The sequence below is a fragment of the Panthera tigris genome, chromosome X, assembly GCF_018350195.1.
Source record: "Panthera tigris isolate Pti1 chromosome X, P.tigris_Pti1_mat1.1, whole genome shotgun sequence".
NCBI classification, from domain to species: domain Eukaryota; kingdom Metazoa; phylum Chordata; class Mammalia; order Carnivora; family Felidae; genus Panthera; species Panthera tigris.
In genome coordinates, this window is record NC_056677.1 from 12865511 (window position 1) to 12888889 (window position 23379).

Below are 23379 nucleotides of genomic sequence, written 5' to 3' on the forward strand. Positions count from 1 at the left end.
AGAGAGAAAACGGAATGGCATCCATAGATTTGCCACCATGTTTTAGAGGTCTTCGTGGACATGAACCTTAAAAACTAAAGCTGGGTGGCAAAAAGCAATTCACCCAGTTCAAGTTCTATTTCCATCAAGGCCTGGTTTGGAAGACAGCCCCTGTAATAAAAGACAGATTAATAGGAGAAAAACAGTTTACTAACATTGTATACCTCCAGTACACAAAAGATAACTACTACTCAGTTTTCAGAGCTTTTCCTATGTCTGCTGTTTCTTTAAAATCAGCCTAAAATAATCCTTATACCAATGAGACATATTTTGGGGGTGTTGGGGAGGAAGACCTTCCTGTGCCCTTCAAGGTCCTTCTAGCCAGACTAACAATCGAACTGACATGAGACAGACTGACAGGAATAAATCAAATTTAATGGCATACGTAAGAAGAATCCACACAGACATGGAAATTCCAAAGATAAGGAGGCAACTTGAAGTTTAGCTAAGGAAAGGAGGAGGGGCCTGAGGACACAAAGGGGAGAAAGACCATTAGCGGGAAGGAAAAGGAGATGTTTTGAAAAACAAGGTTGCCCTATTATGCAGATAAGGTTTTTAGGTAAAAGGGGGTCTCTGTTAACAGCGCTCTTCTGTCCAATGTGAATTTTGGCAGTTGAGGGGAAGCAGAGAGCTTTTCCCACATCTGCTGGGTTTGGATTACTTTCCACTAGAAATAATCTTTATGCCAAAGTGGCCCATCTTGGGGCAGCCTGCCCTGGGCCCCTACAGGGGCAAATTCTGCTCGCCTTCATTTCCCCCAGCACCTGACACCACGTGTGGCTCATGCTGGGGGTTCAAGACAGATTTCTTAAATGAACGATTTATAATAACTTCCTATGTGTTCAGGTCCCACAACTGCTCCGCTACTACTACCTACCACCAAGCCTTCAACGGATTCCAGGTTCAAGGAGTGTCTCCAAAAGAGAAAAACCTCACGGAGCAACGACAGAAAGACTAGTTTATGGTTTTTAAGCGCCCTTCTTCCGGTCCTATTTACATGCATCATTAACCCCCAGTGAGAGCACTCAGTGATAAGTGACTTTAGAAATCATAATCATCACAATTGAAAACTTCCATTTAAGCCAGACTACCCGCCCCTTTGTGATGTTAAAGTCTGCCCCCCACCCCCGTGCTTAAGTCCCGCTTTCTATGAGGCCCATTCCGGCTTTTAAACCTACCTTGTGGGCTTTTCATTTGGAGCCTCTTGTGATCTTCAAGCTGTAATTTTCACAAGTGGAGCCCTAAAGCTCTTTAATATTTTTATTTACCAGAATTACTCCTTTCACTTCTGCCTGTGTTTGCAGGATGAATTTTCTGTAGTGTCTTACAAAATAACGCTGTAACATCTCACAGCACTAAGAGGAAAAAGTTAAAGGGCCAAAGACAACCACACACAAGGAAAGTTAACTGAGCAGTTAAAATATTTAAATCAGTATCAGAAAGCTCCAGTGCGCAACAGCTGTCCTCTCAAGGACATCGAACAGGAGCATACTTGATACCCTTCAACTGTTCACTTTAAATTGGTAAATTCTAGGTTATGTGAATTTCAGCTCAATTAATCTATACATATATATTTTTTATTCCCCCTTAAATTCTGCCCGCCTGCCTTACTTGCCATCCCTAGTCTTGGACTTGTTTAATTTTATTTGTAACTAAAAATAAGCAGGGTGACAAACTGAAAGAAACTTGGGCCGCACCCAAACTTGTGGTTGAGTTCCAGTTCACAGAATGACTCCATTTTTACTCGAAAATCACTATCGCATGTGCCCTGTCAGCCTTCTCATACATCACAGTGAAGGCCGGGTTACCTGGATCCTTGCTCCCTGCCAGAACAGCACCACTCGCCAGACAAAACACAAACACACTTTCTCCCCCATGAGGTCATTGGGAAAAGTTTAATTGGCTTACAGAAATTTGTGAGAACCAAAGGCTGCCTCTGGAGTGAAATGGAAACTAGCCCTTTGGTTCTGGTTCATCTATAATTAGATCCCCTTTGAGGCTTTACATCCATGTTTGGTGGAAAACAGAGCAAATCTTTAAGAGTATGGTGATTTCCTCAGAGAGTTCGTTCATCCTGGCTTCAATTACATCAGAGCCTAAAAAAGAAAGAAAGAAAGAAAGAAAGAAAGAAAGAAAGAAAGAAAGAAAGAAAGAAAGAAAGAATATAAGTATTAGCAACATCAGAAACTGAATAACGTAAGTCTTAAAATACCTCCAACTAGCCTTTGTACCATTTTGGTTTGCTACTAAAGGTCTCCATGTTTGAGGTAAACCTAAACAGAGAGAGATATGCTTTCCCTAGTGAACATGAATATTCCACCCCAAAGTGAAATATGAAGAGAGCTCATACTAGAGCAATTAACTCTTTATAATCTTTTCAGAAGCTTCTGTCCTGCTAAGGAAAGCTGCTCATTCACTTCAAGGCCTGCCATAACACTAGACTTGTCCCAGGCAATATCTGCCTCTGAGCTTGAGTTTAATAAAGCTATCCAGACTGCGATCCTCCCTAATAAAGCCTAAAAGAGCCATGGAGAAAATAAGCTGTCCTCAGAAGCCAACCCGGTCTCTGGCATCTTCCTACAAAGAAATAAAATACAATTTTATTTTATACAAATCCAAGGAAATCTGCTTTTCCCTGAAGGACCTAAACGAGGGATCAGCAAACTGTTTTTATAAATAAAGTTTTATTGGGAAAGCCACACCCCTTCATTTATGTATTGTCTAGGCTTGCTCTCCCTCTAGAATGGCAGCGTGGAATAGTTGCAACAGAGACTGCACGGCCCGCAAATCCTAAAATATTTACTATCTGGCCTTTTACAGAACAAGTTTGCTGACTTATTACTACTCTAACCACTATCGCCCCCAGACACACATTTGTAAGTGCACTTACATATTTGTTCCTGGCCCCAGGTGCATTCCGTTTTCTCCCTGCTAACCATTTTCACCAGAGCTTTCTCTGGTGCATCCCAGTTTCCCCAAAGCATGATCGGCTGTTAGGCCTATCCTAACTATGCCCTGAGATGCTCCTGTTTGCTACCTATGTTAGTCAAATAAGAGCATCCTGAGAGAGCAAAATCCTACAAGGCAAGTCCTACGATGCTACTTTCTCCACGGGACAACAGCTTATCTGTAAGACCAACAGATAATACTTGAGGATTCCATCTTACCCTCTCAGGAAGTCCTGATCATTCCAGGTCATGTATTAGTTTCAGCTTATTTCCAACTCAGCTATTCTTGGCTCTGAAAAGCTGTCATCACTGGCATCGCTGTATCTATCACTAGATCAAAAGAGGAACTAATTTAGCAAGATGTAAAAAAAACAAAACAAAACAAAACAAAAAACAACCCTGGACCATTATTCTACTTCCAATTCTGAACACTTTCCATAATTAATCCCCATTCAGAGAAAATGCTAAGAAATATTCTACCGTCACTTTCTAGGCACTACAGAAAGAGGTTAGTTCAACTGCACACGGTGATCTCCTTTTGTCAGATGAGCTGATCTCCTGCTTTCATCTTAAGTTGGAAGTAACTTATTCAGAAAATTGATAAAATCATTTCAACTTAGATTACCATTCATAACCTTCTGAAGACTGCTAATAAAGATCAGTAGCATGAAAGTTTTCCATTCCAACATTCTCAGACATCCAAGGATTTGAGAAATAATTTGCACAATTATGCTATTTTCATATTAGAAACTTTATGGCATGTTCCTACTCCCTCGAATCACATGTAGGATTCAAAACAGGACCAATTACTGACATAGATGTTGCCGTGTTGGGTTCCCTCAGAAGTGCACCTTCTCCAGGAGATAGCCCTGAAATTGTAGTTCTGTTTTGAGCCATGAGCTCAGGGTGGGGTTCCTCTTGTTCGGTTCCAAATAAGTCAGCAAGTAGATCAACTCCACAAGAGTTCTACTGATCTATGGAGATGACGTTGCCAGGAAGTATTTTATGTGTGACCCAATCCTGACCTTGACCAACTTTTTTTGCTGACTTATAGCAATAGAAATCTCAATTCCATAACAGGTGAAAATCCACTTTTTGTTTGTTTGTTTAAGGAGGAAAGGGAACAACTGAAGAAACCCTATGCTGACAGGTTAGGAAACAAAGATTTACTCTAAATATATTGAGCAAGTATCAATAAATACATAAACAAAAATGTGAAAGACAAGCCCACTCTCCTCCATGACTTTTGAACAAAATACTGGAAAGGCTGCAGGGGCGGGGCTAGAGTATGGACGGGAGATAAAAGATTAAGAACTGGCAGAAGACAGCAGCCTGGGTGGCTCAGTCGCTTAAGCTTCCAATTCTCAATTTCAGCTCAGGTTACGATCTCACAGTTCATGAGATGGAGTCCTGAGATGGGCTCTGCGCTGACAGCGTGGAGCCTACTTGGGATTCTCTCTCCCTCTCTCTCTGTCCTTCCCTCACTCTCTCTGTCTTTGAAAATAAATAAACTTAAAAAAAAAAAGAATTGGATACAAGACATGTTAGAGAAACATTTAATGAACATATCCTTAACCAAATAGAAGAAAACTCCTACTTAGATTTTAAATCAGGAAAATCAGTTCTACTGTTACAAGAGGGTTTCCAGTAAAGAAAACACAGGAATAACTGAAGAACGTTTTTTCAGAAACTGCCCCTTCCTTATCTATGCAATCTCACTACACAAATGTAGACTCTTTCCTGGTTCTGTGCAACAAAAAGGGATTTGGAAGTTGCACTCGACTTTCTCTGGGAGAAGAAATGAAGGTCAGGGTGTTGCAGTGATTCATCTGGCACACAGCTCATTCAAGGTGGGGCCAGAATCCCCATCATGCTAACCCAGGTCACAAGCTCAAGTCTAAACTGCTACAATGTGCCAGCAGTCACATGTCCTCTGACTCCACAAGTGAGAAGGCATCAGATTTTATACCTGCTTCCTTCCCTACTTCTGAGCCCAGGGAAGAGTAAGGTGGGCCCACATCTTCCCCCTCACACCCCTGGTTGTAATATTTATTAGCCACATACTTTTGGACTGACCACTTGACTCCTGAGAGTCTGGGAAAAAGTAGTAACAATACCTACAACCTCACCAAAATGTTATGAGGGCCGAAAGAGAATGCATACATGTGCTCTGGAGACTGTATAAAAATAGAAGTGATTGCTGTTTATGGGATTTACATATTTATAACATGATAGCTCTCAACAAGTCGTGGAAATATAAGGTCATAAAAACTGCCGAGTGCATGATTTTCAGAATTGTTTCTTGTACCGAGTAATTCCCCGCTCACGTTAGCCAGCAGACTTGGGTGGATCTGTTTGTAAGCTAATGGCTCTCATTTCTATCTGATGGCTGGCTACACCAAACTCTGACCACACAACAAAATGGCATAGGCTGAGCCTAACAAAGCGAGACTCAGCTTGAGTTTATTCACGTCCCAGGCAAATGAGTGGGTTCACTCATTTTCTTTCACCTGTGTCGCTGGCCAGAAGTAGGACGATGAAATAAGCCATGGCCCTCAAGAACAGAATCATCAAAATGGGCATTGCTGTGAAACGTGCTGATTTTAGGGCATTCACGTGCCAGCAAAAAGCAAGTGCTAGAAATAAAACGTAGATCATCACCACACGCAGAATAGCAATGGCTCCCGCACATTCCATAAAATGCGGGTGCTACTCTGTGCCGTATATGACTTAGGGGTTCTTTTTGCCTTCACACAGAACAAACTTAAAGAAGTCATAAGATATACTTATTTGGGTACATTTGCACTTAATTCGAGACATCACAGCTCTATCTTAAGGCTAACCCATCTTTTTAAATAATCTTCTCTGTACCCATGCACATGTTTCTCAGGAGGGAAAATTATTAGACATTCAGGTCTTACATGTTAAATTCTACGAAATGTCACAGAATATGGACTCATTTGTGTGTATCTTGATATATTTGATGAGGGGAAGTTTTTTTTTTTTTTTAAGTTTATTTATTTTGAGAGAGAGTGAGCACGCACAAGCAAGCAGGGGAAGGGACAAGAGAGAGAGAGAGAGAGAGAGAGAGAGAGAGAGAGAGAATCCACAGTAGGCTCCTCAGTGCTGCCAGCACAAAGCCCAACTGGGGGCTCTAACTCATGAATCCTGAGATCATTACCTGAGATAAAATCAAGAGTTGGAGGTTTAACGGCCTGAGCCACCCAGGCGCCACTTGTGGAGGGGAAATTTTAAACCTGTACTGCCCAATATAGAAGCCACAAGCCACAGAAACTATCTAAATTTCAATCAATTAAAATCAAATTGAACTGAAAATTCCATTCCTCACTCACTTCAAGTGTTCACTATGTTACCGGGTCACTTGGTTCTTATCCCAGATGCACCAAAGAATTGGAGACCTGAGACCAGAATGGGGAGATAGAGTTTATTAACTAGATAAGTATAGTACACTTTCAAGAAAGAAAGGGGGCCACTGCTGGAGCAAAAGTGGTAATGGCCCCAAGAAGCTCTAGCTGCACCCTTTTAAACCTGTTTTCTGCATATGCAAATTTGGCTTTGATTGACAGCTGGTGGTTATAGTGCATTTTGGCTTCTGCGCAAGTGCCTACCCATGATGCACCTGTTATAATTGTATTTATTTGTGTATTATATATTTATGAGTTTCTAATGAGCTTTTGCTGTGACCTTAAGGGCAAGCTGCACCTTGTGGGCACATGCTCAGCTCTTGGAAGTCGCCTTGTGGCTTTTGAGCCAGCTGTGGGGCTAGGCCTTTCCTGTTCCCTTAGCTCTCAGAGGTGGCTCTGAAAGTGTGGCCGTTAACCCTGGGGAATGGCTCTGAGGGTGTGGCCAGCATCGGCTTTATGCCTCCTCCCTCTCACTTAACTAACTACCTAACAAAAAGTCATGTGTGACTGGTGGCTGTCATATTGGGCAGTGCAGATTATAGAACATTTCCATCATTTCCATCATTGCATTGCAGAAAGTTCTATTGGATAGCACTTATTTTAAAACAAATGAATAATGATTTAAAAAAATATGATCATCTCCTTGTCACTCCCTAAAAAAAAAAAAAAAATGTTTTTTAAGACCTGGCTATCTACAGTTAATGAAAATCATGGCAAATGTCTCTCGTGCATGCATATGCCCCCAAATAACGGAAGCACTCTTTTTCAAAAAAGTTTTTTACTATATTCTTTTTAAGTAGGCTCCAAGCCCAGGGTGAGGCCTGAACCCACAACCCTGAGGTCAAGAGTCACATGATCTACCGACTGAGCTGGCCAGGTGCCCCTATGTTATTTTTTACAAGACAAAATGAAAATCACCAGCAACGACTCATGGGAGTCTCTATCCTAACAACACTGGCTTGACTTACCAGACTTGACTGCAGCAGTCTATGTGTGGTTTTTTGACAAATAAAAGGCTTGTCATAATCATTTGTCAAAGATTCCTGGTTCCTAATAAATTCCCAATGTAAGAAAACATATATTCCAAGGCTCCAGGACAAGATATACGATGCCTCATATATCCCACCTTTTATGCTACCCCAGGGGCAGCCGTTAAACCGTTTCTTCTCCATTAATAGAAAGAGGTGGTTGGAATTTCAAAAAACCTTTTTTTTTGACGGCATACTGAGGATTCCCAGCCTACATGAGTTCCCACAATACTTTAGATCAAAATCCATTCTGTGTGGAACAAGCATGTTTTAAAACAGGTTGCCAGGCACACGGTTTTCTCCAAAGCATTGTTACTGCTACACTTACTTCCTTTTCAGAGAGCCCCTGGAAGCCATAAAATATAAGAGCAATGGAATGAAAACTTGGTATGCTGTGAATGACTTTTGCATTGAATAGTAAATGGTGGACTACAAGCCAGGCAGGGCATTAAAAGCACAGTAGTCTCTAGTACTAGGAACTCCATTCCTGGTGGCACCCGTACCATCAGCACTGCAGTGAACCACCATCAATAAAAGAGCACCTTTCAATCAACATTCAATCCCTAAGGGAAGGTGTACTCAAATGTGGTTTATTCATAGTACTTTACCAAAAAAAGTCTCAAGGTATGGAGTTGGTGACAAACTGCGGGGCAGGGAAGGGGGCGCTGTTTTAAAAGGTGTTTTAAAAACTGCTTAAAAAGAATCATTTTTTTTCCAGGTCACTTTTCCTTGAAATGTAATAAAGGGGAAAAAGTACCTCTTGATAGCAGTAGCCGGAAAGGATGTAGACCGTGAGATTTAGGAGTAGGCTTGGAAAAAAGTACCCCGTAGGTAGCAAACCCAGAAGTCAAATCCATAGCACCTGCTCTATGCATCCACATTGTCCCCAAAGAAACAAACTATTTGCACCTGTCCCCTCTAAGGTATTTCTAGCTGGACTAAGAATCAAAGTGACGTTAGACAGATTAATAGGGGAAAATTGAAGAGGCAAAAGTTTCTCTTGAGCCTGCAGGGTCTTGATCGCGTTCAGCTCAAAAACAGTCCATGCGCCAGGGGCGCCTGGGTGGCTCAATCGTTTAAGCGACGGACTTCAGCTCAGGTCTTGATGTCACCGTTTGTGAGTTTAAGCCCCACATTGGGCTCTCTGCTGTCTGCACAGAGCCCGCCTCGGATCCTCTGTCCCCCCCTCTCTCTGTGCCTCTCCCACACTTGCTCTCTTTCTCTCTCTCTCTCTCTCAAAAATAAACACTTAATGCGGTGCCTGGGTGGCTCAGTCAGTTAAGCATCCAACTTAGGCTCAGGTCATGATTTCATGGTTGGTGAGTTTGAGCCCCGACTGGTAAACTCGAGCCCTGCTCGGAGCTCCACAGTCTCTCTCCCCGTCTCTCTACACCTCCTGGGATTCTCTCTCTGTCCCTCACTCATTCTCGTGCTCTGTCTCTCTCTCTCACACAAATAAATAAATGAAAATTTTAATAGATAAATAGATTTAATTTAAAAATAAATAAATAAATAAACATTAAACAAAAAATAGTCCATGTGCCAAAGTGGCATACTTTGAGGGAACTTGTCCCAAACCCCTTCAAACTCGAAATAATCTTTATGCCAAAGTGGCCCATCTTGCGGTGGCCTGCCCTTGGCTCCTACACACCATATATTGTAAGAATGGCCCTTGGCCACACTAACCGTGCAGCCCGAAATTTAAAAAAAAAATAGGCAAGACGATTCCAAGTTTAAAATAGTGCTAGAAAATGTACATCAGAGAGGCCACACCCACCTCCAATGCCCCCACCACCGGTCAGCAATGATTTTCCTCCAACTAGCATCCTAACAGGATACAGATTGGCAGGATACAGACTCACCTCTCACTAAGCGGTTTAGGAATGTATATCAAGAGCCACAAAAGTGGTGTGAGCTGAAGCAAAAGCATTGAAATCTTCTGGGGAGATCGAGGGACTGCAAGCTGTTCCCTAAGGATTTGTGTGCATTTTATTCTAGAAGTCGAGAAGCCACTGAGAGTTTTAAACTCCAAAATAATGTAGGAAGATGGACTGAAAAGAGGAAAGCTGGAGGTATAGACACCAGGTAGGAAGCGTTGTAGTAGGCAAGAGATGAAGGAGAGCAGAACTAAGGTAAAATTAATAATTCTCATTTAGGGGCATCTAGCTAGCTCAGTCGGTAGAGTGTGTGACTCTTGATCTCGGGGTTTGTGAGCTCAAGCCCCATGTTGGGCATAGAGCTTACTTAAAAAAAAAAAAAAATCCCATTTAATTTCCCACCATAGACCAGACACTGTGTTAAGTGCTTTACATTTAGCCCGGGTGGCTCAGTCGGTTCAGCGTCCGACTTCGGCTGAGGTCATGATCAGTGGCATTCGAGACCTGCATCGAGCTCTGTGCTGACAGCTCAGAGCCTGGAGCCTGTTTCAGATTCTGTTTCTCCCTCTCCCTCTCTGCCCCTCTCTCTCTCTCTCTCTCTCTCTCTCTCTCTCTGTGTCTCTCAAAAATAAATAAACATTAAAAAAAAAAGAGGAGGGTCCTGCTTGCCAGGGAACTCAGGAACTTGGCTTTCAGAATGTTTTATCCGTTACTAACTGATAATGCCGGTTTCACTTGGTGCAGGCTGTACGTACAAGCAATGTGATTTACGGTGAATGCTTGCTTTCCTTCTGAGAGTCTGGAATCTGAGTGGCTACTAGGTAGAGAATGCCTATGTGACCAGCCCCAATAAAAACCCTAAGCTCTGAGTCTCAAATGGGCATAAACACCACACACATTGCTGCAGGGGGAAGGTGAGCTGTGTGTGACCTTTCACGGGAGGGAGAGGGCACAGGAAACCTACAAATCGATTTCTCCAGACTCCACTTATATCTTTTCCTCTTACTGATCCAGCTGTGCAAACTTACTCTGTCACTGTAGTGAATTTCAACCATGAGTACAACTGTATTCAGATTTCCTTCTAGTGAATCATCACACCTGTGGGTTGTCTTAGGGCTAAAACAAAGACTTTGAGTTTGATTTTGCATGTACTTTTGAGTAGCTTATAAAAACTTGAAAAGGGGCACCTGGATGGCTCAGTCAATTAAGCTTCCAACTCTTGATTTCGGCTCAGGTCATGATCTCACAATTCGTGAGTTTGAGTCCCACATGGGGCTCTGCACTGACCGTGTGGAGCCTTCTTGGGATTCTGTCTCCCTCTCTCTCTGCCCCTCTGCTGACTGCTCTCTCTCTCAAAATAAATAAAAATCAAACTTAAATTTAAGAAACCTGAAAAAACACTATCCTACAGCTGTTATGCCTCTTGAACAAAAGACTCCAAGTTGAAAACCAGGTGGAACTGGTCCTCATAACTGCTGCCACTCTACAGATAACAGAGTGGCCAAAAACTTAGCACACTAGCTCTAGATCCCCAAATAATATTCTCACTGCAACTTCCTAGGCACTAAAAGAGAACTCTTCTCCACAGGGCAGAATGCAGAGGTTATAGCTCAGGTGTACGTGCACAAAGCCAAAAATTTTTTTACATTCTGGGCTTTAAAGATGTCAGCTGCACATGTGCCATGTAATTACATACCGTCAGCCAATTTCTGGGAAAGGAAGTCATTATTCCAGTGTTCATATTCCTTGTTATGGTTGTTTATGGTTGATTACAGTCGGTAATCTTTTTTGACAGAAATACAGTCCCAACTCAGCTCACATTAGAGCCTGGCCGTCAAAGCAGCTGTCTGCTTTTCAATGTTCACTGACACCATGGAGCTGGGCAGAGAGAAGTTGAAGTTGAAGGTTCTTCTGGAATCCTGGTGTCTGTCACTGGGTTAACTCACGGGTGCCATTCTTAGTCAGAAAACCCCCTTAGGTGTCAGAATTAGACTACACTGTAGCCATCCTCCGGTGCTACCTAGAATTGTTACTTTAGCAAACAAGGTTGTACTAAACAACCTCGTCTGCTGGGAAGCCAGGGAGGTAAAGATAAATAAGATGCTCGCCGCCCTTAAGAAATGCACTGGTTGGGGAGCCTGGGCGGCTCAGTCGGTTAAGGGACTAACTCTTGATTTCGGCTCAGGTCATGGTCTCGCAGTCCATGAGTTCGAGTCCCACACTGGGCTCTGCACTGACAGTGTGGAGGCTGCTTGAGATTCTCTCTCCCTCTTTCTCTGCCCCTATCCCGCGCTCTCTCTCTCTCTCAAAACAAACAAACTAAAAGAGAGAGAGAGAAACGTACCGATTTATGGCTGATATGTAGGAATTGTCTGACTACCATGGAAGCACGCTGGTCAGCTGTAATTCCAACACCAGCATCAGAGTTATATTAAGAAGTCTTTCCTTCTCCTTGAGACATACTGAATCTTGCTCAGAAGTTGCTAGCAAGGAACCATTTTTCTCAGAAACTGCTGGTAAGCTTTACTCAGAGACCACCATCCCCCATGCGGGAATCGGCAGGCCATCCAACACATAGGTGGGCAGTCCCCACAAATTAGGTAGCATTTATTTCTAGCCACTGCTTGCAAACAACCAGTTTTGCGTGAATTATTTCTCTCAGCCATGTAACTTCCTCCACTGTCACTCTCCTTTTACATGTGGGCACCTGAAATAATGGAGACTATAAAGTGGCTGAGAAGGGTCACAGCGCACATGTGACATGGGACCACACTGGCATTTCCAATCTGCTACATAAGCCATGCGGTATCAGAACACAGGACGCTCTCTCCATGCACGATCTCACACGGAACCATATCACATGAGCCTGATCAAGTGCAGCTGCTCAGCTGGAGCAGAGAAGCTTCTGGAGCCCCCTCAGCCTGCTCCTCGCAGCAGCCCATATCCAGCTCCACAGGGCACAGTATGAAAGCCAGTGTGCCGGCTCCAGAGTATGAGGAATGATCATTAAGTCAGTAAGACACCCAACATGGAAATACGTAAAGCTGTTCCCATTTCAAAATGTGGGTAAAAGAAATGATAGAGAGCCGTGAGCTTCTCCTAGTAGGTGATGTCCCAAAGAAGCAGGCTTGGGTAACACGGGCACACACACACACGTCGGACACTGATCCTGGCACTCTAAACTGCAACATCACGAGGGTTATTTGCCACGATGAGGGTCAGTGACAGTAATCTTCTAAACAACACATATCCAGCTACTGTGGTACTAACTCTACCTAACCGCTCTCTGATTCTGGCCAGGTCCATAAAGTTATTGTATCCAATATTCTTGCATGAGAAGGAGTAAAGATATGAATTGTCCCCAAACTAATATTTACATGTAAAGAAATTTTCATGAAAATCCCTAACGTATTTTTTTTTTATTTGAACCTCATTTTCAAAATCATTGTATAATTCATCTGGGAGAATGGCAAAATATATTTTTTAAAATGTTAAAGAATAACGGGTGTAGGGTAGATAAGGGCTTGATTTACAATAATGCTATGATAATGAAGAGGGTGGTAAGGGTTCAGAAATAAGAGATGAAATCATCAATGGAACAAAACAGAAATCTCTGCAACAAATCTGAACTACTCAGCTTACTAACCATGGGGGTGGGGTGCAGATACTACCTTAAGTAATACACCAATAATAAAGTACATATAGATTATAGATTTAAACTATAAAATTGAAAGCATAAGAATACCAGTGGAAAACAAATGGGCCATTATTTATATAATATTTTTGATAGGGAAAGGAAGATTTTAGGCATGATACTAAAGGCAGAATCCATAAAAGTTAAAGATTTGATTACATAAATTTTAAAAATATGTAAGTAAGGGCACCTGGCTGGCTCAGTCGGTAGAGCCTGTGATTCTTGATCTCAAGGTTATAAGTTCCAGCCCAATGTTGGGTGTAGAGCTTACTGAAAAATAAAATCTTTTTTTTTTTTTTTTTAATTTTGAGAGAGGAAGAGAGCCCATGCACAAGCACATGAGCAGGGGAGGGGTAGAGAGAGCGACAGAGAGAGAGAGAGAGAGAGAGAGAATTCTAAGCAGGTTCCATGCTGTCAGCACAGAGCCTAACATGGGGCTCAATCCCATGAACCATGACACCATGATCTGACCAAAAATCAAGAGTCAGACGCTTAACCAACTGAGCCACCCAGGCACCCCGAAAAATAGGATCTTAAAAAAACACACACACAAATAAAGACTATATAAAGTCCTAATTGAATACTCCTTAGGGAAAATGAAAACTACCATTAACAATTTAAAAGTCAAACAAACCCACTTTGAAAAAATATTTGCAACCTAAGAAAGGATTAATGTCCTTTATATATAATGAGCTTACCAATCAGTAAGAAAAAGGATATAATAGCAAAAGGAAAAAATAGAGCAGAGGATATGAACAGGCTATTCCTAAAAAAGCAAATAAACACAAAACATTTTTATATATTCATTAATCAAAGAGTCAACACAAGAAAACCCCATTTTTCACTTATCAAAATGACACAAATTTCTAAAATAATACCCAGCATCAGCATGATTTGGAAAGCTGACATGCTACCATTGTAGATGTGAAGAAATCATTTTCATTCAGAGAAAAAAATTATGATCGTTAAGAAAGAAAAAATTACTCGTCACTTTAAAAAAAAATCCTGTAATGATATTAAATTTCATGAGAAACCTAAAAAAAAAAAAAAAAAGACGAAGAAGAAGCCCAAGACATTGGTAAGCACAGCTTGGGATGGGGCTAGGAGTAGTAAGCTGGTTACCTAGGAGACAGTTTGCAGCCCTCTTGCAGGTAGGTATGTAGGTTCCCAGTTGCTGCAAGTAATAGTCCCAGGTATGGAGGGGAAGGCTTCATCGGCCTAGAAGAAAACTCAGGATGGAATTGGACACCAACAAAATAGGGGTGATCTGAAATGAGAATAATCATGATGCAATTGAAGCAGAAAAACACGAGAGCTGCTTTCAAGGTCTTATCTTTTCACAAGAAAACACATCAAACAGTGAGACAATTAACCTGCTATCATTGCCAGTGACTTTCATGAGTCATCTTCACAGCAGAATTTCACACGGCAAAACACATCTCACTTAATAAGAGATCTGGCATTTTATCTGTGCAAGGTGCTAGCATGAGCAAAATCAAGCCAAACTTTTGAATGATGAATCCTGCTTGCCCAAAGTCTGCTTGCTTTTTGAAGGCACTTCATAGACTTACCTTGGCTCCATTTCAATGGAATCCCTCTCGCTCTAGGCTATTTGTAGGTCATTCTGTCTCTTAGCTGGCTTCAGGCCATTTCCTACAAGGTCTTTACCGTTCCCAAGGGAAGAGTGGGGGGGGGGGGGGGTGAGGGAATGCAGCAAGTACTTGCGGGTATTAATCAGAGATGGCACCATGAAACTGAACTGACACTCCTACTTTAGCCTATGCCAACTTATCTCCTGCGACTATGAGTCTCAGAGTGATAAAAGGATGGCCTTTCAACGTGTTAATGGTGGTAACGGCTCAAGGTGGTAAGAGGTCAAGATATTTTTATTTTCTTCCTTATACTTTTCCCTATCATGTGAAACTTTTCCATGAGCATATGTTCCTTACATCATTGGGAGGGGCGGTGGAGGGGAAATTAAGTGATTTTCATATCAAGGGTTGTCAAATCTCCTACACGAACAATTCAAGTTCTCTTAGATGTAATAGGAAGAGAAAAGTAGCTTTACCAGCTACTTTTAAATACACGAATCTTGTTTTAGAATGGAAAAAATTAAATGGGCAACATTTCCAAATCTCGGTAGAAATTGTACAGAATTGCAAATTCCTTCCCCTATCAGAATTCTCAAAAACTATGTTTTTTCCCCCGATTAGGAAGCAGTTCCTAATCAAGCAACTCTCTAGAAATCCAGCAACCCTCTGATCCCATAATCACTAGAGTACAGAACATGGTCAGTGCTATATTCCCTACTTTAAAAATTATTTTAACTTGGGCAACTGGGTGGCTCAGTCAGTTGAGCACCTGACTTTGGCTCAGGTCATGATTTCACAGCACTTGAGTTCAAGCCGCACATCAGGCTCTGTGCTGACAGCTTGGAGCCTGGAGCCTGCTTCAGATTATGTGTCTCCCTCTCTGCACGTCCCCTGCTCACACTCTCTCTCTCTCAAAAAAAATAAATAAGCATTAAAAATAATTTTTAATTATTTTAATTGCTATATATATCAAACCGAAGATGCCAGAATATAAGTTTTATAGGGGGAAGTAAATATAACTTTAAAGCTTTCAACAAGATGCTTTATCAAATGAACTAAAATTCTAGTATGGAAATCTGGGATGCCTGGGTGGATCAGTCAGTTAAGCGTCCGACTTCAGCTCAGGTCGTGATCTCATGGTCCATGAGTTTGAGCCCCACATCAGGCTATGTGCTGACAGCTCAGAGCCTGGACCCTGCTTGGGATTCTGTGTCTCCCTCTCTCTGTGACTTTCCCCTGCTCATGCTCTGTCGCGTTCTCTCTCAAAAATAAATAAACATTAGGAGCACCTGGGTGGCTCAGTCGGCTCAGGTCATGATCTCACAGTTCGTGAGTTTGAGCCCTGCATCAGGCTCTGCACTGACAGCTTGGAGCCTGGAGCCTGCTTTAGATTCTGTGTCTCCCTTTCTCTCTGCCTCTCTGCCTCTCTCTCTCTCTCTCTCTCTCTCTCTCTCAATCAATCAATCAATAAACAAACATTAAAAAAATTTTTTAAATAAAAAATAAATAAAAATCTAGTATGGAATTCAAAATCACAAATCTCCATCACTTACCACCGGAGACCCAAAGTTACACCAGTGAGGAATGATGATGGAACAGAAATGCCCACTCTTGTAAGGTTATCATTTAAAGCTTTGCTATACAACATGGCAGCTCCCAGCCACATGTGGCTATTTAAATCCATTCAAATTAATTGAGCACATCTCAAATGTTCAATAGCCACACATGGCTAGTGGCTACCATACTGAACAGGGCAGAATAGGCCACCATGGCAGCAAGTTTAATTGGACAGCTCTGAGTCCAGAAAAATCCAGTGTAGAAATCCTCTACATCACATCTAGGAAGAAGCCTCCTTGAATTACAGAGACATTCAGGTAAGAAAGCTTGGTGAGGAGAATGCTACCTTCTCCCAGGAATGTGTCCCCTCAAGAAAAGAAGAAACCATCCATTCTTAGAAAAGAAACTAAGCAATGTAGCTTTAAATTTAATATGCAATGACTCTTACAGCACAGCATGTAGGGATGTCTTTGAAAGAAGCAGACAGTAATTGTGCTTTTTGTACAACTACACACAGAAGCCAAGCAATGAGTCTGTCATAGCCAGGGACAAAATATTTGAATGAATGGACCACTGTTCTGAATCACTTTCTCAAAAAAAAAAAAAAAAAAAAAAAAAAATCCCCTATGCCAAAATGAGGAAAGAACCTAAAAAGTTTTTATTTTCATGATGCTCTATATCAGTCAGGTAAAATATCTGTTAAATAGTGCTCTTAATTGCTTTGAATCACATTCTGACGTTATACTAATCTCAAGCTTTGTTTTTCCTTTTAGAACCCCTTTAGGAATGTTGAGATTCATGGATATGATTCTAAGGGGTAGCTAAGATCAGAATCTTTGGGGGGAATTTTCCTTAATAAGATAAATTTCTTTGCAATCAACTTTTAAAAATTGCAGGATTTCACAGCGTCTCTCATTTCCTTTCCAACACGCACGAGATTTGCAAGTATCAACAGGAATCTAAATCCAGGCGATAAAAGAGGCATCTAAGAATTTGCTGACAATAATGAGAGCCAGGAGAATTAAAAGAAAGTACGTACTTGAATGAAGTAAACAAATAGTTATCTGCTTAAGAAATTCTCTGCCCTCTCACATGCCAGAAAGATTTAAGAGAATTCAACCCCAAAGAGTGATCCACCCTATAAAAATTCTAAATGATAGGCATTTCCATCAGAAAGACTACAGGAAATACATCCCCATACCCTAATTCAAAACTTCAGGCACGGACTGATAATCTTAAGTGGAATGTCCAATGAAAACAAGAGGAACAATAAAATCCACAGAGGTGGTCACAGGCCGTGGTTGGGCTCCAGCCGTGCCTGTGACTACCTGGATGGCCCTGGGCAAGTTATTTATCCTCTCTGCACTCCAACCTCCTTCTCTGAAAAGTGGGAATAACATCACCTGCCTTGTCACTTAAATAAGGCACGCAGAGTCCCTAGCAAGGGGTCGAGTGAGAAGCATCTAGTGAGTGTGCATGCAGTGTCCACTGCTTTCCCTCTTTGAGGTCCAGGTAACATGTTACTGTATTCAAAGAAGCCTTCGCCAACTTTAATTCTCCTCCCTGCCCAGGACTCCTGAAATACCTGAACAGATTAGAGACAGAAAAGGAAAGGGAGAGAGAGAAGGAATTTGAAATAGAGGAATGTGACGTGGGCTAAGATGCTAAAAGAAGTAGGACATTTAGAAGAGTAAGTAGTCCCGAATATTTGTAGCCTAAAGTAGATAGGTTGGGGGGCGCCTGGGCGGCTCAGTCGGTTGAGCGACCGACTTCAGCTCAGGTCATGATCTCACGGTTTGTGAGCTCGAGCCCCGAGTCGGGCTCTGTGCTGACAGCTGGGAGCCGGGAGCCTGGAGCCTGCTTCGGAGTCTGTGTCTCCCTCGCTCTCTGCCCCTCCCCCACTCATGCTCTGTCTCTCTCTGTCTCAGAAATAAATAAACATAAAAAATATTTTTTTTAAGTTGATAGGTTGAAACGATAGGTTCTAGAATGTCATGTTACCATTTTCAGAGTATCCTGTACCAACTAAGCATTTGATAAATGAGACTGGTTTATCCAACAAATTAGTGTCACACGCACTGCACAGTCACAGCCCTGTCCTCGGTAGGAGGTGTTGCAGAGGGAAGAGCCTGGAGGCAGGGAGAAGCTTTAGGACCACTCTGGGTTGGAGTCACCACGCACTGGGCCCAGGGTGGGAGGGATGGGAATGAAATCCCAAACTCGGTCTTTCTTTCTCGAGACGCAATCTACAGGACTTGATAGCTGATTACAAGTTGGGAGTATAAAAGGGAAGAAAAACTAAATGCATCCAATTTTAAGCCTGATAGTCTAGGACAGTGGTTCCCAATCGGGGCGGGTGTGTCCCTCAGGGACATTTGGCAATGTCTGCAGATGGTTTGGGGTGTTGCAACTTTCGGAGGTGAGGATGATACTGCTGGCAGCCAGTGGGTAGAGGCCAGGGATGCTGCCACATATCATAGAGTGCACAGGATGGCCCCCACCACAAAGAACGATCCCACTCCCAATGTCAATGGTGGCAAGGGAGAGAAACACTGGACAAGGAGATTGATGATAACAGAAATAGTCAGGAGGAAGAACTAGTTTGGAAGCATGTAAAGTTAATTTTAAATAAGTTGAATTAGAAGTCCTAGGAGAATATCCAGATAGATAAACAGGTCAAGCAGGCAACTGAACATGTTAGGTTCAAGTTAGTTAAGTGAAGTATATACGTGTGAGTCCCGAACAGGGGTTGGCAAACATTTCTGTAAAGGGCCAGGTAGTAAGTAACCTTAGAGAAAGAGTAGGGATCAGCTGTAAGCATGGGCTTACTATATCTTTGCAGCTCTGAATGAGAACACTGTCCTCTGTCTCATCATTAATGGTGTATGGTTTGTGCCTATGCTCTCGAGGGTGTCCCAGGCCACACACAAACAACTTCTTCAGTGATCTCCCTCAACGAAAGTCTAATCCCTCTGTGCTGTTTGGTCTTACTAAGAACTTCCGTGGATACAGCGACTAGTGTTCAAAAGTCAAATGACTGGCCCACATTTGACCACAGAGAGCAATATAGAAAGGCAGACTCCAGGTACAACGAGGGGCCCACGTCCCAAACACAACAGACGTCAACACCAGTCACCAGTAGTGAGGAGGGCGCTGGGTCATTCTTCCTCAAAGGAGGAAGAAAGCAAAGTGTTACTCAATAACAAGCTGCCTGCCTTTCCCAGAGCAACTGACCTAAAGGCTAGCAACCGGAGAAGGCCCAGAAAGGGGGCAGGGATGGTTAAGGAAGCATACTGCTAGTGGAACTGGTAGACTCAGAACAATGTATCATTTTATGGTCGATTCAGACTACTGGGCCCCAAAATGATTAGGACTATACATGGTCTGTTTTCTCATGTAATTTATATTTAGTCATATTATTTATGCTTAGTTGTGTATTTATTTCCAAGGAGAGGGGAAAAGAAGGACGGCAAAGAAAATAAATCTCAACTTATATCTTCACATACAACATCAAATTGTATCTTCCTATATAACAACAAATAGACATTAGTTTACCATGAGAATTTTTAAAAACAAAAAGCCCACTTACTTGCCAGTTCAATGATTTCCATCCTCTCCCCATCGACATCCTGACCTACAAAACTTAAGTCCTTCTGCTCAAACTGACTGATCAGGCTTGGGTTCACCTGGAAAAACAAGAAATTAATTGTCTTTGGGCAGCAGGGCCATACAGAAGTATCAGCTTATGAAAATGTCCATCCATTTCAGTGATGCTCTTAACTAGTAGCTCATTTCTACACCCAGCTCCCAAAGCCTATTTTTAAACTCATGATGAACCTGAGAAACAGGCTAATCATAGCCCCTAAATCTGAGAAGCCCACCTTCTGTTGCTCAAAGACGAGATTCAAAAAGGACTGTGATGCAGATTTCTGACTTGGAGCCTTGAGATTAGCTATTTATAGCTGTCACCATATTTGCTTCTTCGAGTTATGTGTAATTAAGTATCTCTCCTCAAATCACAAATCTGCTTGAAGATTAAAACTATCTTATTTCCCTTGAGACTCACCCCAATGCTTTCTCTACGTATAGTTACATAAAAACTCTAAGGAGAAGCTTAGAGCAATTTTTCTGCTAGAATTTTGGTTACAGATGACAGGTTGATGACCTGGCGCACACACCCCCTTTCCTCGTTCATCTCATCCCTAGTCCTTCCCGAAACTTTTCAGCCTCTCCACAGAAAGCACTTGCTCACCTAAAATCAAAGTGGGGTCCCACCTATCGTCCTCAATCTTAACCCCATAGGCTTTTATGTTATTTTTCTAACATTAGGTTAGTTCTCATAATTTGTAATTATTTTTCCTTTTTCTAACAGCTTTATTGACATACGATCCACATACCATACAATTCACCCACTAAAAGTGTACAATTCAATGATTTTTAACATATTCACAGAGGATTTCAGCTATGACCACAATTGATTCAAGAATATACCTTATCCCCTCTAACCATCATCCCCTAATACCCTCATCACCTCCCCACCAGCCCTAGGCAACCACTGATCCATATTGTCTCTTTAGATTTGTCATGTTAATGGAACCATACAGTATGTAGTCTTTTGTGACTGGCTTCTTGGCTTCTTTCCTTAGCATAACATTTTTAGATTCGTCTAGGTAGTAGCATGCATCAATATTTCATTTCTTTTCATTGTCAAATAATTCCATTGTATGGATATACCACGTCTTACTTATCCATTCATCAGTTGGTGGATGTTGGTTGTTCCTTTTTTTTTTTTTTTTTTTTTTTTTTAGCTCTTATGGATAATGCTGCTTTGAGCATTTGTATATGAGTTTTGTGCATGTATGTTTTCATTTCTCTTGGGTTATATATCTAAGGATGGAATTACCGGGTCATATGGTAACTCTGCATTTAACTTTTTGAGGAACTGCCTGATGATTTTCCAAAGTGGCTGCACCATTTTACATTCCTACCAACAGTGTCTCCTCACCACCACTTGTTATTATCCATCTTTTTTGACTATAGCCATACCTAGTGGTATTTCTTTGTGGTTTTGATTTGCACTTCCCTGATGATTAATGATGTTGAACATCTTTTCATTTGCTTATTGGCCATTAGTATATCTGTTTTGGAGAAATATCTAATCAAAATCCTTGCCATTATTTATTATCCAGTTCTAAGAATCCTTCATATATTCTAGATATAAGGACCTTGTCTGATATATATTTTCTGTTATCTTTTTTTAATCCTGTCCATTGGAATGTAAGCTCCCTATCAGGAGAGAGACCGTGTGTGTGCTTCCCCCTCCCATCTCCAGTGCATATCAGAGGCACAAGAAGAATGGAGGAATGGATGGCCACAGTATTGTGTGCACAGTAATTCTCACACCTTCTAGCTACCACTTAGGCAAAGCAGCTCAATAGTTTTTGTCCCACCAGTTAGGCCAGTTCCCAATGGAAATAAGACCAAAAATGGCCTATACTCAGCAAAGTGTTCCCTAATCGTAGTGACCCTGTTGATAGCCTACCCGGCATCGAGTCCCAGCGGTCTTCCCTCAAAACAGAACCGTGGACTTTTCCTGGCATCTACTCTACCCCCACATGACCCATGGGATTCCATCTCCCCCATTCTAAAAGTTGGTCCTGACTGGTCTAAGCCAACATGATAAGCCTATCCCTCTTGGCTAATGAATGATCCAAGAACTCAGGTTTAAACCTGGTTTAGCTTTGCCTTTGGAATGGTTACTAGTTCAGAGGTGGGCAAGTGATCTGTATTGATCCAATCAGACTGAAGAAAAACTTCCATGTCTAGGAGAGATGCGTGTTGCCTCAGCTGCAGCTGGTAGCCATCTTGCACCTATGAGGGAAACCAGCCTAGGACAAGGTAAACACCCAGAATCCCAGGGATAGTAGAAGCCCTGATTATACCATGCCTGGAGCCTGCCCAGCCTCTGAACTACCTATTATCTGATATAACTAGTTTCTTTACTGTTGAGGTTGGTTTGAGTAAATAACAAGCAGGGATTTTGATTCTTCCCAGCCAAAAGCATCACAATTGATACACCAATTAATCCTGGTATAGATAGTCTGCACCTTGGGGAACCTATGCTTCTCATGTGACAATCTCAACAGTCACTCTTAGTAATCATGTGACACTAAGGCTCTTGCTCAATGTAGATTTCCAAAGAGGTTCCCAAACCAAGAACTCATTATGTGATACCCAGAGATGCAACCCTAACCTGAGAGACATACGGTTCAGAAGATGTAAGTTCCCTTTACCCAAACCTTCCAAAATAAAGGGCAGGAGGTTAAGGATAAAAATGATGACCTTACCTTGGTCTAGGAGACAAAAGTTAGGGTAACATAGAACCCTGATAATGTCCCTTGTGCAGATACTTAAAGATTTTGCCTTTGAAAAGCCAAGAAGGGCTGAGCCCAATGGATACCACAGAGCTGGACACCTTTTCCAGAGGTCTGCTTGTAATCACCGGAGTTCCTTTAACTAAGCATCTACATTCCATAGTAATTTAGTGTGTGGGCCATACCTCATACCGATGTCTGTGCCTTTCTTCTATAAAAGGAACATCACCATAAAGTTTCCCTATAAAGATACAAGAATGAAATTAAAATCAAAGTAATCAGTTTTGGAATCACATCGATAGCATATGTATGGGGGACATCTCTTTGATCTCTATCCATAGGTTAGAGGCCCAAGAATTAACTGGACTCCAGATAGTAATCTAGATTTTCTTCTCTTACAGTACAGAATAGGAATAGCTTCAAAACCCTAAAACAATTCTCAAGTACGCCATCACCATTGCATAAAGGGAAGCTCTCTGTTAGACAAGTTCACCGTGGAGTCCAAGAGATGTGCCCTCCTTTTATACACCTACCTGCAGTACTGAGAGGGGGAGTAACGTCTGCACCATCCCTCCTGTGCAGATTCATAACAGGGCTCATTTTACAAAAGAACAAAACAAAACCAAAGGAACGGAAATGAAACTGAAGGACTTGCCCAAGGCCCCACCCCGCTGGCAGCACAGTTCTGCCTTGAGCCCAGGCCCCCCCGCACCTGGTCCATGCTTTCTCCACCACACCAGCCACCTCAGTGTAGTGGCCAAATTGGTTTGCACTCTGCCTTAAAAATAAGCCTGTCCTTCGACTCTAACATTTGACCTGTAAGAATTTACCCCGGAAAATAGAAA

General features: G+C 42.0%; 1 protein-coding gene across 6 annotated transcripts in view; it reads right to left on the bottom strand.

Moving 5' to 3' along the window:
- Positions 1 to 1915: 1915 nt before the first annotated feature.
- Positions 1916 to 23379, bottom strand: part of CTPS2 (CTP synthase 2) — a 105055-nt gene continuing 83591 nt past the window's right edge. For all 6 annotated transcript variants that reach the window (XM_042974433.1, XM_042974434.1, XM_042974436.1 and 3 more), the window contains 5 exons: positions 22720 to 22775; positions 19750 to 19846; positions 14134 to 14278; positions 3207 to 3317; positions 1916 to 2135 (listed from right to left, as the gene is read on the bottom strand). In XM_042974433.1, the coding sequence (XP_042830367.1) occupies positions 3248 to 3317; positions 14134 to 14278; positions 19750 to 19846; positions 22720 to 22775 (368 nt within the window). In that variant the 3' untranslated portion in view covers positions 1916 to 2135; positions 3207 to 3247. The remainder of the gene's footprint in view (positions 2136 to 3206; positions 3318 to 14133; positions 14279 to 19749; positions 19847 to 22719; positions 22776 to 23379) is intronic.